Source organism: Trachurus trachurus, assembly GCF_905171665.1.
Source record: "Trachurus trachurus genome assembly, chromosome: 7".
Classification (NCBI taxonomy): Eukaryota; Metazoa; Chordata; class Actinopteri; order Carangiformes; family Carangidae; genus Trachurus; species Trachurus trachurus.
Window position 1 is genome coordinate 26,014,551 of NC_139901.1, and position 15,149 is coordinate 26,029,699.

At 43.6% G+C, this 15,149-nt stretch overlaps 1 protein-coding gene across 2 annotated transcripts in view; it reads left to right on the plus strand.

Moving 5' to 3' along the window:
• Nucleotides 1-627: 627 nt before the first annotated feature.
• The window catches only part of LOC310989137 (cadherin-4-like), a gene marked incomplete at its 3' end in the record, with an annotated part of 246,823 nt that continues 232,301 nt past the window's right edge, over nucleotides 628-15,149 (plus strand). The window contains exons 1-2 of one of the 2 annotated variants that reach the window (XM_083976052.1): nucleotides 628-844; nucleotides 2,095-2,242. In XM_083976052.1, coding sequence (XP_083832178.1) covers nucleotides 788-844; nucleotides 2,095-2,242 — 205 coding nt within the window. In that variant the 5' untranslated portion in view covers nucleotides 628-787. The remainder of the gene's footprint in view (nucleotides 845-2,094; nucleotides 2,243-15,149) is intronic. The other variant, XM_083976053.1, reaches the window with a different exon arrangement.

The following is a 15,149-nucleotide window of genomic DNA, read 5'->3' on the forward strand; positions in this document are numbered from 1 at the left end:
TGGATGTGGAGGAGGAGTGGGGTGGGGTGGGGTGGGGGGAGACAGCAGGGGTCCCAGGCTTTTTATTTACTGTATGTTGATCACCTGCAGGTCATATGGTTCCTGCTGAGCACGCGATAGGTCTTACAGTCCAGTACATCACTCCATCTCATGTTTGCTGGTCTGAATCGATAGGATTAAAATGAATTGATTTTGACACCATATTAAGAAAACTAAATATTGAAGATATTTAAAACTAAATTCAGGTGCTGCACTTAGTGAATTAAGTAAATCCAGTAAAGAGTAGCTCAAATGTCGGGGCGACATGCGTGTAAAGCAGTGGTGGAAGTTTGATGGCTGATGGTCAGTGTGTTTTTCCATTTAGACTTTAGTCGTGGTTTTCAGTTGTGTGCCACCTGAAAACATAAACCTGCGTCTACACAGTCTGCTGGTCGCCGGATTAAAATATCGGGTTCCTGGGAGAGATGCCAGCGCTGTGGTAGTTTGATCCAAAGCTCCAACGAGTATTTCTTTAAGTGCGTGTGGGGAGTTTTCCTGCACCGGGTGATAGGAGGGGTTGGAGAGTGACGCTGGCTGCGCCTTGGTGCTGAGCGGAGCGCTCACCTGCAGATGAGAGAGCCGGGGAAACTCGGGGCAGAGCTGCAGCACACTCACGGAGCGCACGGAGGGACGTAACGGACAGTCTGACCAAGAAAGGGGGGATTACACAATTATTGGAGAAGATTTGGGAGTCGACCCTCTCTCTGGTTCCTCGTCCAGGCAGCCCTGACGCGTTTTGCTCGCCACGATGAGAACTGACTTCGCTCTGGTCCTGACAGCGGTCCTTCTCTCTGCTACATTCAGGGTGAGATTTCTCTCTCTTATTTTTTTAAGCACAGCTTGCAATGTGTAGAGGAGTTGTGAGAGTGCGAGGCGCAGCGTCTCGGAGGTGCAGGGCTTCAAAGCGATAGCACAGAAGCTTGAACAAAGTCATGTAGTCGCATGGAGCGCAGCGTCCAGCGTGCTGCCGCAGCAGCAGCAGCAGCGCAGCGCTGGTCCTTATTTCCCGACAAGTACGCTAATTGGCCCCCTAATGAATTTCACTGAATGAGAGGAAAATGAAGGGGGAAAAAAGTAAGAGTTAAACATCTTGTGGCTCCTCTGTGCTGACTGCTGTCGCTGCGGGTTCACCACTGAGGTGCCACATCCTGCTCAAGTTCAAAAATATTGCTCAATTTATTCGCCAAGGGGTGATGCCTTTATTCTTTGTCAAAACTATATCCCGTCATTCCGCTCACTCCAGCGGCTCATTCCTTTACGAGGCTTCCCCGACCAAAACCCAGAAGCCCTCAATAAGTCAAACTCTGAACTTATATGGTGCTTTTCAACCTTTTTTCCTCGTCATTTAATCAATGGGAGCTAAATGAAATCGGCGCCGGTGGGCTGTTCTGCTCCTTACGGCACCGAGCGCCTCCTAAATGTTTCTGTGCCGCTGCTGGGACCGAAGCGTCGCTCTATGGAAATGTAGGCAAATGACACAACGATATTTTACCCCCGTGTTATAATAGCCTCAAGACCAGAGGAACTAGTGCGTTATAGCCCCTCTTCATTCAGACCCGAGTCTGCATTGGCACCAGTGTGTGTGTGTTCGTGTGCAAGCGCGAGCATTTTACGCACTCACACACACACCAACACATCTACTGCATAGTTCCTCTGTAGTTCTCTGGACTCCTGTGATCGGCTAAGACCCACAGTCAGGAGCTAGAAAATTCTGCTGCATTCATGCAGTTTCCTTTGTGTGTGTGTGTGTGTGTGTGTGTGTGTGTGTCTGTGTGCCTCACTTAACCCAGAGCACAAAACCTTAAAAAACAAATTCTCATTTCAAGTAACACAGCACATTTTATCACAGACGTTGTGCAAGTGTGTGCATGTGTGTATTAAAATCAGCAATGTGCTTTACCCAGGGGCTTGTAGTTGATAAACTTGTTGAATAAATTCCTGCTAACAGCTGTGCTATATGCTACTTTCCGTCGAGCCTCGGGGGGCCAAGGAAAAGAGAGAAATCAATGGAATCCATGTTTATCGATGTCTTACATTGTATTCTCTCCCTTCCAGAGGAATAATGGGGAGCATGCTTCCAAAGGTCCCTGCCGACCTGGCTTCTCACAGAGCTTCTACTCTGTGCTGATTTCAAGGGATGTACTGCGAGGCCAGGCCATACTCAAAGGTGAGACCTTTAATTGGCCAGTCACTTCTTTTACATGTATTGTAAAGAGGATTTACAGTGTGAGTGAAAGAGCCCCCCCTCCCCTCCCCCCCTCCCTCCCTCCTGCACTCCGGCTGGGGAGAGAGGAAATGCATATGGTGACGTTTTCCTTCAATGTCAAGTCATGTAGTTTTCACATTGATGCCTTTGCACATATGGAAAAAGGATGTGAAACCAATCAGAACTGACTCATTGCTGTAAAGTTAGCTGGTCTGCTGTTATAATAGTAGCTGAAGAAGAAAACTTTTATTCTGGTGTGTGTACGTGGATAGAGTGCATGCTGTCTGACTTAACTTTTTCTCTCTGACATTGCTCAACCTCTTCATTATTCACTATCTTCATTACTCTAATCTCACATACGCTCACATTCACACTACAACGTCTTACCCAGTTTTATGTGTGTTGCTCCAATTACACAGTGAGCCAACCAAGTTTGAGGGCCCGATAGTGCAGGAAATGGAATCGACATCCTGTGTCTAATCTGGCACTGCTCCTGCCAATGTGGGCTAATTGCAATTCTCTATTGATCCCAATGGTTTTTTTCTCATAGCTCAGCTAAGCTGTATTGTTTTGCTGTGGGCGCACAATAGCTCTTTTGTGGGTCGACTGTGTCTTAGGCAGCTGCACAGTATATATTTCTCACTCTCCTTAGTCGTAAGAGACCTGGCGGGGATACAGCTGTCTAGACTCTCTCTCTTGAGTGTGTGCGTACACACAGACTCATGCGCACACAGATATTTTAGTCTAAGGATATATGGTGCGATATAATATTTTTGGGTTGTTTTTTTCTTGTGTCTACATTAATGTTTACCCTTTGCTGTAGTGATGATATAAGAGTGAAGGAAGTGTTGGCTCGATTTTAGTGTTTCATATATTGTAGCCCGGCTGGAAGTGGGATTGGATATGGGACGTTGTTGCTGGTAGTGAGTTTCTTCAGCGTGTGGTAGTGATGTCCTCAGCCCAGCAGGGGGTGTCAACACAATCACAAACAATCACAGAATGAGCCATCACTGCTGCACAGGAGCCATTTATTTCAGAGAACATTATTTATCTGGGCTGGTCTCAGGGAGATGAAATTGTCTCTGTGTCTTCGTTCAGACATAAACTAATCTTTAGTGGTCTGGCAGGGTTGTTTTCTGTATTCACAATTCAATTTACCACTAACAATAGATTTCTCACTGTGATCGTGCTGCACATTTCGTTTTTTTTTTTTTTCATTATTAACATAAACCACCCAGAAGTCAGGTTAAAACATTGCTGCGTTACCAGACCAAATAAACCACGATAGTTTTTCATAAATCATGAAAAAGACAGAGCCTCATAAAACATGCAAGGCTTAATGTATTTACACTCGCAGTTAATTCACATTCCAGGCACACACTTTTATTTAACATTTATCTTTTGTTTCCTCTGTTTTGTTTGAAGGGATCCTGCCAAAATAAAGTACTTATCTTAGCCGTGACACACTCACAGCTGCAGTGTCATCGTCATGTGTGTCTGAGAGCACAGCTGCAGCGGCCAGGCGCACACACACAGGCGTCGTATGTGACTTACAGGGCTCAGGCAGTTGATTTATAGTTGGTGAGGGTGTCACTGGAGGGAGGCAGGAAGCGACTCTGGAAAGGCTTTAATAATAACATTGTTTAACCCAAAACCGTCAAATGGGGGCAGGAGTAATGACACCCACTGATGCACGAACCCACTCACATACACATACACATACACATACACACAAACATATATATTCATGTTATCCACCGGGGGAATAATGGAAGGGACAGAACTAGGACCTCGGCCATGATGCCCGGGTCTAGACAGGAGGTCAGCGTGGAGGAGGGAGGGTGTTGCATTTCACATTTTATCATTTTGAGTCACTTACTGAAATACCAAATCACCGAAAATGTAAAAGCCAAGCGCAGCTATTGAAACGACCGCAGCAGATACGACGACAAAGCCAAAGCCGAGAACAAAGCCAAGGCTAAATCTTTCCAAAACATGTATGAAACTCCTCTTTTCTTCTCTTGTGCATTCATTAGTCATTTTCATTTTCAGCCTTATTGTGAGTCATCTCCTGTTTGTTTTAACTTTAAGTTTTTTTTTTTTAGTAATCTCGCTTTAATGAGCTGTTCTGCATTTACATCATTTCCTAACAATTGTGAGGTTTTTTTCTTTAAGCCAACTTGAGGTTTTTCATTGGTTAACATTAAGAACAAAGTCTAAACACTGCATCGTTCCTGCTGACTGAATTGATTCGCTGTCTATTTATCTGGAAAGTCCCTACCACTCAGTCCCCACAGTTAATGGCTGTAACACACTGTGTAGTGTAGGCTCTGCTTTTATATTCAAACTCTGGAATGTGAGCAGGACTTTTCATTATGTTACAGTTTGACTTGAATATCTCACAACATTGCATATTGATAACGACAGAAAAGTGTTTTTTTCTGCAGATTTCTGTAGCAAAGTACTTGTTCTGTTTTACATTTGCAAAAAAAAGAAACACAATGAGGGCCTAAGAGGGGAGATAATGGATTTCAGAGGTGAGAGGTCACATTTGTCTTGTTTGTGTGTATGTGTGTGTGTGCTCACACATGTACATTGTGTGTGATGTATTCAGAGCTGAGGGCGCCGGGTGTCTTTTACGCCTGGTTTTCATTAGATCCATGACAGCTTCTTCTTACCACTTACTCTCAAGGCACCATTAGAGGCCAAACTCTGCCAGGCCTGGTTATCGTTGCACACTGAGTGACCAACTCACACATCCAACATGCACTCAGGCACAAGATAGAAAAACAGCAACAACCAAAAAAAAAAGAGAAAACGTTTTCTCAGTTGGTTGCAAAAAATAATTTGAAGGTTTGATATCTGGATCAGCGATAGATGCTGTCATGATGTTTGGAGTGTTTTGTATCCCACAGACGAGAGAGCATGAGTTGGGCCCCAGCCAGACTCGTACAGATAAACAGAGCCAGCAAACGTAACCTCATCCCATGTGTCCCTGCATCCCTCCGCTGTTTCTGTTCCTGGTAATGAAAGCCAGGGATGGTGGTTTCAGCTCAGTGAGCCCACTCTGCTGACCTTGGACTTTGTTTGGGTTACTGGTGGTTTTGGGCAGCTCTTACTTTCTGAATGTGTGACTGTGGTTTTGTTTGTCTGTGTGTGTATATGTGTGTGTGTGTGTGTGAGAGAGAGAGAGAGAGAGAGAGAGAGAGAGAGAGAGAGAGAGAGAGAAAGAGAGAGCGGTCAGACAGATTGAAAGACAGATTTGATAAATCGCGATGCATGTGCTTTTTTTGGACATGTCAGTACCTGAGCCGTGCGGATGCTGACATCCTCGCTGTAGCTTCTCGGAGGGAAACGGAGATTTTCTCTGCAGAGTCATCACTTTGTTTTTAGAACCTCCTCTGATACTTGGCTCCATTTTGAAAATTAGATCCCTCTAGTAACTCATCAGCCACAATGAACGGCCTGATTGTCCGTATTAAGGTAACTGTATCTCTCCTTAAACTCTCTCTCAGCCAGCCAGACCCTAGACTGCTATTGTACTCCCAAATACATTTACGATGCACTGTAAGCACTTCCTCATTCTCTCTATGCCTTTACACACACATGCAAACTACCTCCTTATCCAAACACATGCAAACACACACATGACCACAGTTGTTTGTAGCCGATTCACCACACAGTTGACGGCATTAAAATCTATACATCACCACTCTGACCCAGATCCTTTCTCTCTGTCTCTCTCTCTTTCTTTACAGTGCTACCTTGGCTTTGTCACATTCATAGCATATTCTGGCTGTTGCCCATTTTCAGGACAACCAGGAGAACTGGATGAGAGAGCTTTGCATTCTGAATAAAATGAATTGTCTGGAGCTATAATTTTCTCCAGGATAATATTTCCAACAATCTCTACCAGCGGGCATTCGGGAGGCGGCCCCCGGGTGATGAGTCTCTCCTGCCTTTAGTTGGTGGAGCTTTCCTGTGAGGCTTTAGGTGATTTTTCAAAATCCAATAGCCCGGCTGTTATTTTGCTGTAGGCTTTGTATTCTGAACATCATTTTGCAACTTGAAGCACAGAGGATGATATACAGTAGGTGTCAGTTTCACCCACAGTTTAATGTACGTTACTATTTTCATGAAGAAATGGCTCAGTATCACAAATAACTCTTACATGATCCTTTTGCATTTGGTCTTAATAAAACATGAATAATGGGGGGAAAATGACCTTCTCTCCTCCACAAAATCAGAGCTGACACACACACTCTCCAGTTTGTCAGAGGTGGTGATGGGGGGGGGACAGAAGTCGGCTACGAAGGAGTGACTCACAGGAGCCTGAATAAAAGATGCCATTTCTTTCCACTCCCTCTATAGGGATGGACGATACATCAGTTTTCTCTTCCCCTTCAACCTCAAACAGAATTAGATTGTTTTGATTTCCTGTTTACCTTTTGCCCCAAATCTCATGACACACAGCCTGCAGTGTTATCTGGGTTGATAGCAGACAGGCGTCCGCGTGGAGATTAGACATTGTTGGAATACAGCCCCCCTTTCTCCTCGTTCTGTTTCAGCCTAAATCACCCTCATTGTTTTCCTTCTGTCTTTATTAGTTTTGGATCACGGTATCTTACTGTATTCTAATCTTTTGTGAAGTCCTATCTTTCTTTGATTCTCTCGCGCTGTTGTTTTGAAACATTCATGTTTGGTCCCCCGCAACCCCCCCCCCCCCCCCCCTTCTTATATAACAATCTAATCGCTGTTATAATGCAGAATAACAACACAAATCCTTCTCTCTCCACCATCTGTTTAAACCATTACATGGTTTATTTCTAATTTTTGCGTGGATATTCAGTCACGGAGACAGGCGCAGACACATCCTTTTTTCATGGTTATTAATTACAGGAACGCACAAAGCTGACATTTGTTGGGTGTCTGCTGAAGTGAAGAAGACACTGCAGACATACTGAGGTGCTGGTTTATGCTCTTCAGGCCAAAGGCTAATCTGACCCATGGGAGCTGTTACACATAGCCAGCTGACACGTATTTACTTTACGTGTAACCTCAGGCTCGATGTATGTGTCCAATAGTTTTAAAGAATCATGTGTGGATTCTCCATAGAGGCTCATATCCATGATTTAGCCACATGGTCCAGAGTTTCTCTCCCTGTTAAGGTCCAGACATGAGTGGTTTATGAGCTAAGCAGAGGGGGGGGGTTGGTGGGCGATCCACCTGCAGGAGTTCCTTTGATTAATACTGTTAGGCTTGGGAACCCATGCTGTGTAACACTTAGGTGCCTTTGTGTGTTCGGTGTGTGAGCGTTGAGGTTTGGACGTGCTGAGTGCGCCGAGGTATAGTCGTCGTCCGGCGGTCTGCGCATAGTGGATATCCTCCAGGTTTTTGCCAAGCTGGTCATTAGAAAGGCGAGCGGGAGAGGATGAGAAAAGAAAGAAAGCAGGTGGAGGCCATTATTTTTTAATGAGATTTTTGACATCTTCTCCCTTTTGTTTGGAGAGGAGGGGACGAAGGAGACGGGGTGGGAGGGTAGAGGAATGTGGATAGAAAAAAAAAATGGGGGTGACTTCCTGCCGAATGAGTTACCCTGCAGAGTGTGTGTGTGTGTGTGTGTGTGTGAACTCTGCATCCTTGTCATCTGCTCGGTACATTAAGAGACCTCCTGCTTCGGTGTGATGGGCCTTCTGGGGTCCTACAGTACCAAGGTTATGGCCCTCCTGAAGACATTAAACCCGTTTAAATACTTTGCTTGGACTCTGGCTCTTTAAGGCACAGATGGTCTGTATGAGCTGTGAAGGCTGCAAGATGACAAGGGGACACTATGAGCACTCGCTCTCTCTCTCTCTCTCTCTCTCTCTTACTTTCTCTCTCTATTTCAATTCAGTTAATTTCAGTATGCATTTTTGGCATGAATGTCAGGTGAACAATATTACCAGGGTCAATGATTATACAATTCAATAATGTTATGAGAAAAGGAGAAAGAATATAATTCACTAAATAAAATGAATAAATAAATACATAAAGAAGCAAATGGAGAGCATGTGTTGGACATGGATGTGTGTTTCTGTATATTGTCTGTATGTATAATAGGCCATACAGTAGCAATATAATTGTTTGTCCTAGAGATGTAGAATCTGTTGATTTCCATTGTAATCTAATGCTGTGAAGTTCAGGATTAACAAAGCACATACACAGCAATACAGTTACAGCGATCTACTGTTATTTATTTCTTTTTGCTGCTAATGTACACTTTGTTATTTGTTAATACATAATATTAAGTACATTTATATCTGTGTTAATTTGTTACCTTTTTTAACAAGGCTAAATGTTTATGTCAAGCCTGATGCCTTCACTCACATGGCAAGGTATACGGTTCATTCATTCAACAGTAGTATCGGATCGGTATTGGGTATTGGCCGATACGCTCAGCCCAGGTATTGGTATCGGATTGGATCGGAGAAAACTGGATCGGTGCATCTCTGTTTGTAACGAGTTAAGAGGAAGTGCAGCTCTGTCTCTGCCTCACCTCTTTCCTCTGTTGGCAGGACGTCTTGTGTGGTCCATACTGTGGTTGCTCAGTGGTCACTGAATCTGTCTCTGGTCTGTCTCTGGCTTTTATTCTCTGACAGTAAAGTGATGCTCTGCCAATTTGTATTCATTGTTGGGGCCAGATAGCAATTAAGTTTGTTTTCAGTTTCGGTTTGATTTGTCCAGTGTTCCAGATAAGGCATCTTTTGTTGGTGTAATAATTTGATTTGATCTGATTAGTGGTTGGAAAGCCTCGCTGGTCTGAGGCTGAACAGCAATGGGTGTTCTTTGATCAATGAGTCTCAGGACCACCTGACAGAGCGGACTTTTGAGGATTCATTTCTTGGATTTGTAGTCTCAGCGTGTCCTCGGGGCTCAGCTGGGGCCACCGGTTGGATTACATAGTCAAATATTTAAGTCAAAATTCTAATTGGATAGTCTATTTTGTAAAACTGTCTTCTCACGGCATAAAATGCTCATCACTCTTTTTGTCTCGCTGCCAAACCAGAGTTACCTGAGGTGCTGATTTTCAGCCCCAGGTAATCATAATATGAGGCATATTGTCGATAGGCATTTCCTCATTTGAATTAAAGTTTAGTGTCCTGAAATCTGGTTTTGCTCTTGGAGGATCATTATTTTAGATGTTTTATATTTCTTAAAGGGCCCAGTTCTGCGTCAGTTCTGCCTGAGGAGGTCCAGGTGCTGCTGTAGTCCTGGCTGTGTGGGTGACAGCACCAGGGCAGCACAGAGCGGGATTTCCAATGTGCTGCTGCTATAGGCCAGTAATGTAGATGTTTAACAGAGTGGGAGATGAGCTCTTGCTCTGAATGATACCTCTCCCTTCTGTACTTCTGTTGCCAATTTTTCACTCCACATTTATTACTGACATAAATTGACTTAATTATGTCACAAAATTTACCCCCTACACCGATTTGGATCATCTTATGTTATAATTCCTTTTGCCAAGTAGATTCAAAAGCCCTTTCAAAATCAATAAAACATGCTGATTTTTTTTTTTTGGAGGGGGTTTACGTGCGTTAAAATGGTTAATTAGAGTGTGTATGGGTGTAAATGCGGTCCGTGGTGTGGTGCTTTGGTGAAATGCCAATTTGCCCTTTACTCGGGGCATTGTGTACATATGGAAGTCCAGCATCTGGGCACTGATAATCCTGTGAAAAGCCCCACCCCAGATTAATGCTCTCACAAATGCCTCAGTGATCGTTAGGGTCTAATTAATCTCGACTCTTATGTCGAAGCCACTGGCTCCAGATATGAGGAAAGCAGTGAAGAACAAGCCTGAAGCACTGAAGCAGGTCCTGTCTCGTTTCACCACCTCTGTCCCTGATACTTTGTGTTTTTATGCTCCATTCCTTCATTGTAATTTCATAATCAACAGGGTTCTGATTGTTTTTGACTGTTGATTGATTGTCAATTTTTATGAATGTGTTTTTTTGTACATGATTGAGATTATTGGATAAAACTTTCTCGTATCGTTTTTCAAAATCATCTCCCCAAATGTTTCCATTTTGTGGAGCCATGTTGTCTTTTTTATTACTTAAATCATTCAATCTCTTTCAGAACTGATTTTGATCAATGGACTCCATTCTCAATTTCTCAGTTTGCGATGATGATGATGTTGTTTTTCTTATCTGTTTGTTTTCTCTCTGTGCTTCCACAATTTTGTCTGAAGTCTGTGTCTTGCGGATGACGGCGTTTGAGCTTCTCTGCTGTCTTAATTGTTTTCTGACATTTTTGCAGCTCTGTTTGTGCCACTTCTCCTTCCTCTTTCTTTTCTGTGTGGATGTGCCGCTGCTCTTTCTAAGACCTGCTTTACTGGCTGAAACAGCGGAGATCAAAATGAAGGCAGAGCTTTAAAAAAAAAAAGGAAAAAAGGGTGTAGTCTAGTACTCAGAGTGTCCACATGTTGAGGTGTGTTGCAGCTTCTGTGATCCCATCACTACACGGTCTCTGGTCCATGATATCATTTATTTGTTTCATTTTTCCCAGACGTATTTTATTTGTTTTGTTTTGTTAAATCTGTACAAATGGGAACATATCCATCAGATCAGTGATTTCAGGTGAAGTGTTGGATATTTTCTCACTCTCAGATACACATGCACATTTCTGACTGAGGTTACATAGGATTTGTTGTGTGGTTTGTGTGAGATTAAGGCTGTACAGCAGCTGTAGTGAGGTGTCCCTGCTGTCTTTGGTAAAATAGTTTGTCATGAGGAGCAGAGTGATGCCAGGCACGCCCTGGACTGTTCTTTTGCTTGGCTGTGGTGGACAGGGATTACACCAGCAGGATAACGATAAGCCTACAAGGCTGTTTTCTCTTTGCTCGAGAGTCACACTGGCCATGTCCTTCAGCTGGGCTACTGTGAGAGTGAGGGTGAAATAGAGGATGGGGTGGAGGGAGAAGAGACGCTTTCCTCTCGATAGGGTAGAAAAGAAAGTGTAAGATAAGGCTCTGAACCCTAAAGGGGATTGCACATTATCGTACATGGTGCTGCTTCTGTTACTGCACGTTTCAAACACACACACATACACACATGCGTATGCAAAGAAACCCATTGTGGCAGTCTAAGACAAATGAGATCCAGCTTTTGCCTCCCAGACCGCCCACTACTCCAGTGTAACTTGGGCCGGGGCCCAAACACTGTGGCGTCCTCTTCCTGCCCACTCTGTTTGTCTGTGGCAGCATTTTAATTACAGCCTAATTGATTCAGTTAGAAAATGAAGCCACTGTGAAGGCAACCAATAAAGTGATGATTCAGCTATCAGGGCCGCATCACTATTTATTTTATTAGCGTGCTGTGATTAAGACAGGCAGGCGGTGGCAGTGGGAGAGACACGCGTAAAATCGTTTTGCAGTTGAGGACTCTTTTGTCGCATAATTTTAACTTTTGATTTTAAAGCAGTGGACAGATTAAAAACACATGAGCTCGGTTTGGATAATCGTCCTCCTTAAAAATCTGTAACTGCACATTCTTTTAACAAAACATAATTAAAGAGAAGTGGAGTAAAAGCTCATTTTCAGCTATTGTTATGACAAAAATACAAGTATAACCAAAAAGTATGAAACATTTTCCGTGTCCTCACCTCTAACTCAGCCATCCATTATCTCCTCACTCTGCCTCGTTTCCCCAAGCTGAGATCAGATCATTATTGTATTATTGCTAATTAAAGAGACTTCTGTCCATTTCTCACACTCTTCTTATCAAGCAGCAGAAGTATATGATCTTTCTGAGAATGTGGGCAGGACAAATCCATGAGCATTACAGCCTCATATGTTATTCCCTTTGCTTTAAGATCCCTCGTCTTTGTTAAGGGAGGATGAAAAGAAGGATGGAAGCCCTCAGAAGACATGGCTGTCTGGTAATCACTAATTGTGTCCTGAACTCCCTGTGAATGTTCCCCATTAAGTTCTTAAGTTCAGCACACAGTTGAATCATTGCCTCTGAACAAGGAAGCCGTGCAGGAACACAGGGGACAGAGGGAGAAAAGGATAGAGGAGTTGGGGGTCGACAAACAGAGTGCCAGTAATGTTAATTAATCAGAAGACAATGACGAGTCCCATGGCGTCTGGGTCTACACTATTCAAAAGGCTAAAAGCTAATAAGGGGCTAACAAAGGGGGCTTCCAGAGGAGCCCCTGGTCTTTGCAAACAGTGTCTGATGATCCATGTCAAGATAGATGTTGGCTTTTTTTTGACAGACCTGATTGATTTCCCCAAAGGGGGGATCCTTATATCAGGCGGTGGTTTGGGGCAGAGTTAACTGGCTGCTTAGGCTCTGCTTTTTTCTTTGAGGTTGAATCTTCAATTGTTGCTCGAGGACACTTTGGCAGGTTTTGGTTGCAGCGGAAATTAAGTAGGAATCTTCAAAGTCACAGCTTTTTTTTTTTTTTTTTTCATTCACAGCAGGGGAAATGTATTTTCATCTAAGAATCTGTCAGTTATTTTCCCATTAACAGAAGAATACCTGAAGTGCCGCAAACATTCCCATCATGAATTGGGGCTCTAAATTAAGGTCTTCAAATGACCAGGTACTAAATTTATCCTGTAAACAATGAAGATATCAAACAGATAGAAGCAGCAAGTCCTCACTCACACTTTATCAGCTTAAACCAGTGAGTACTTCGCTCAAAAAAGAGAAAAGAATCAATAATCAAAATTGTTGCCCATGTTTATTTCATGTAGTATATTCACAACTGTGTTTATAGAATTGTTAAATGTCATGGCCGAGAAGAATTGAGCAATTGTTTAGAGAATCAGAGTGTGCTATGCTCTTATGATCTCTGATGCAGTTTCACCCATCATTCAATGCTTTAAAACCTTATATATTAGTGTGAAGAATTAAAAGGTCTGGCTGTATGAGTGTGGATGTGTCAGAGCATGAACCCATCTGGGCATCAATATATTTCCAGATGTTGAAGTATGGCAAAATGAGCATGCTGGTTCGCTGCCAAAATCAATGCACGGAGTAAGTAAAGCAGAGGAACTGCTTGCAGCCAGAAGGAATGAGGAAACTTTGCTCTTTGCAGGAGGCGGAGATGGTTTAAACATCCGAAGATTATTCCTGCAGATTTTTATAAAACTGTCGAATCTGTTTGTCGGTATGTGTTGGCATGACATCAGAGTGCAGGCCCTGTTCAAAAAAAGTCACATTTACAGTGTGCAACTCTTGTGCAGTTCTTTCAATGAAATAAAATGTCTGTTAATAACATACTCACATACTCAATTACTCGGTTGTGCTCTGCTGAGCAATGAATACTTGCGCGCTGCTTAAAAAGTGGGGAACTGATGACTTGCATTTAGGGTTACAATACAGTCTGTTTTGGATTCCCACTGCAGTGGTCTCTGCAGCGTATAGCTCTTTTAACAATACTGTAGCATTGCGCTGTATAAAGACCCCTACGCAAAAGGTCAAGTATTTTATACACTTGATTTAAGAAGATTCAGATTTTTTTACAGTCTAAGAATGAGGAATGATTTGTTGTTTAGCCTTGAAATTTGTTGTGTATTCTTCAGAGTCTGAATTCATACATGAGGATTCATAACAACCATTTCGATATGAGGGTTATACAGTATACTTGTAAATTACAGGCTGGCTGACTAATAAATAGTTGTCATATTCCCGACACATATACGCCACTGAGCCAGAAGCTGGAAGCTGTAGATTGGTATGTGACAGTACAGCATTTCTCTGTCTGTAAGGCTAAAAACGGCCTTGTAATACTATTGGTCAAACTCCATGACTAAATGTAGGCTAGTGAGCCAGCCATTTCAAGCCCTGGGACCAACACGCTTTTAAAAGCACACTGGTCAGAATCCCTTTCTTCTCCCTTCCCCTATCTGTCTATTGTCTTTTTCAGCACATCAGAGGAAGAGGCAAAGAGCGAGGGTAATAAAAGGCCCCGCTTTCTTCCTCTGGGCCTGGGAGAATGTAGAGAAGCAGATAAGTTGTCTAGCTCTGAGTCTGAGAATGATCAAAAACAAAGTGAATCCTGTGGCCGCAGAGGGAACAAGCTCCTGTGAGGGAGTGCGGGGAAGAAGGCAGGGAGGGAGAAGAGGAGGGAGGAGAGCGACTGAGGAGGAGGAGGAGAAAGGCTGGAGGAGCAGCCACACTCAGAAGAGAAGACACTGTTTGCTCATCTTTGAGGGGGAATAAAAAAAAAAGGACGAGGGGCTGCAGACAGGTTGGCAAGCAGGCAGATGGACTACTTTCTCTGCTCTAAGCTCGGGCCTGTGTGGACACAAAGCTGGATTCACTCTCTACCAGTCGGTGCTTTATGAACTATGTAGCAGAGTGCTGGGGGTCTTGCATGGTGATTGGCATGTTGTTGGCCTCAGTGTACAGTGGAGATAATGAATGTTTTATTACCCTGCTATGAACTGGGCTTTTCTGGAAAGGATAGTCGCACAGAAATTGAGTATCGCACATGCATGCGCTTTCATACAAACATGCGCACACACTCTGGCATGCATACGCATACATCGCCGACTGTCCCTAGAGACATGAGGCGAGGCCGCGGTCTGGGGGGGTGATTATCCTAAACACAGAAATGAAAGGATTACAAAGCGATGGTGTAATCCAGCTGTCAATCCCACACCTCATTAGCAAACATAGTTTCAGAACCAGAAAAAGGTAGAGGGGGAGAAGAAGGGCAGGGAATGGGGTTGGGGGAGTCGAGGGATAGAGATTGTTGGGGCGGGAGGAGAGAGGAAGTAAGCAAGGGAGGAATGGCAAGGATACAAGAGAGTGGGAGGAAGAGGAAACCAAAGAAAGGAGGGGAGGAGGAGGAGGAGGAGAAGGGGCAACAGCCTCGCTATTCTGCTCAGGGAGCTCTGCGGAGAGTTTTTATT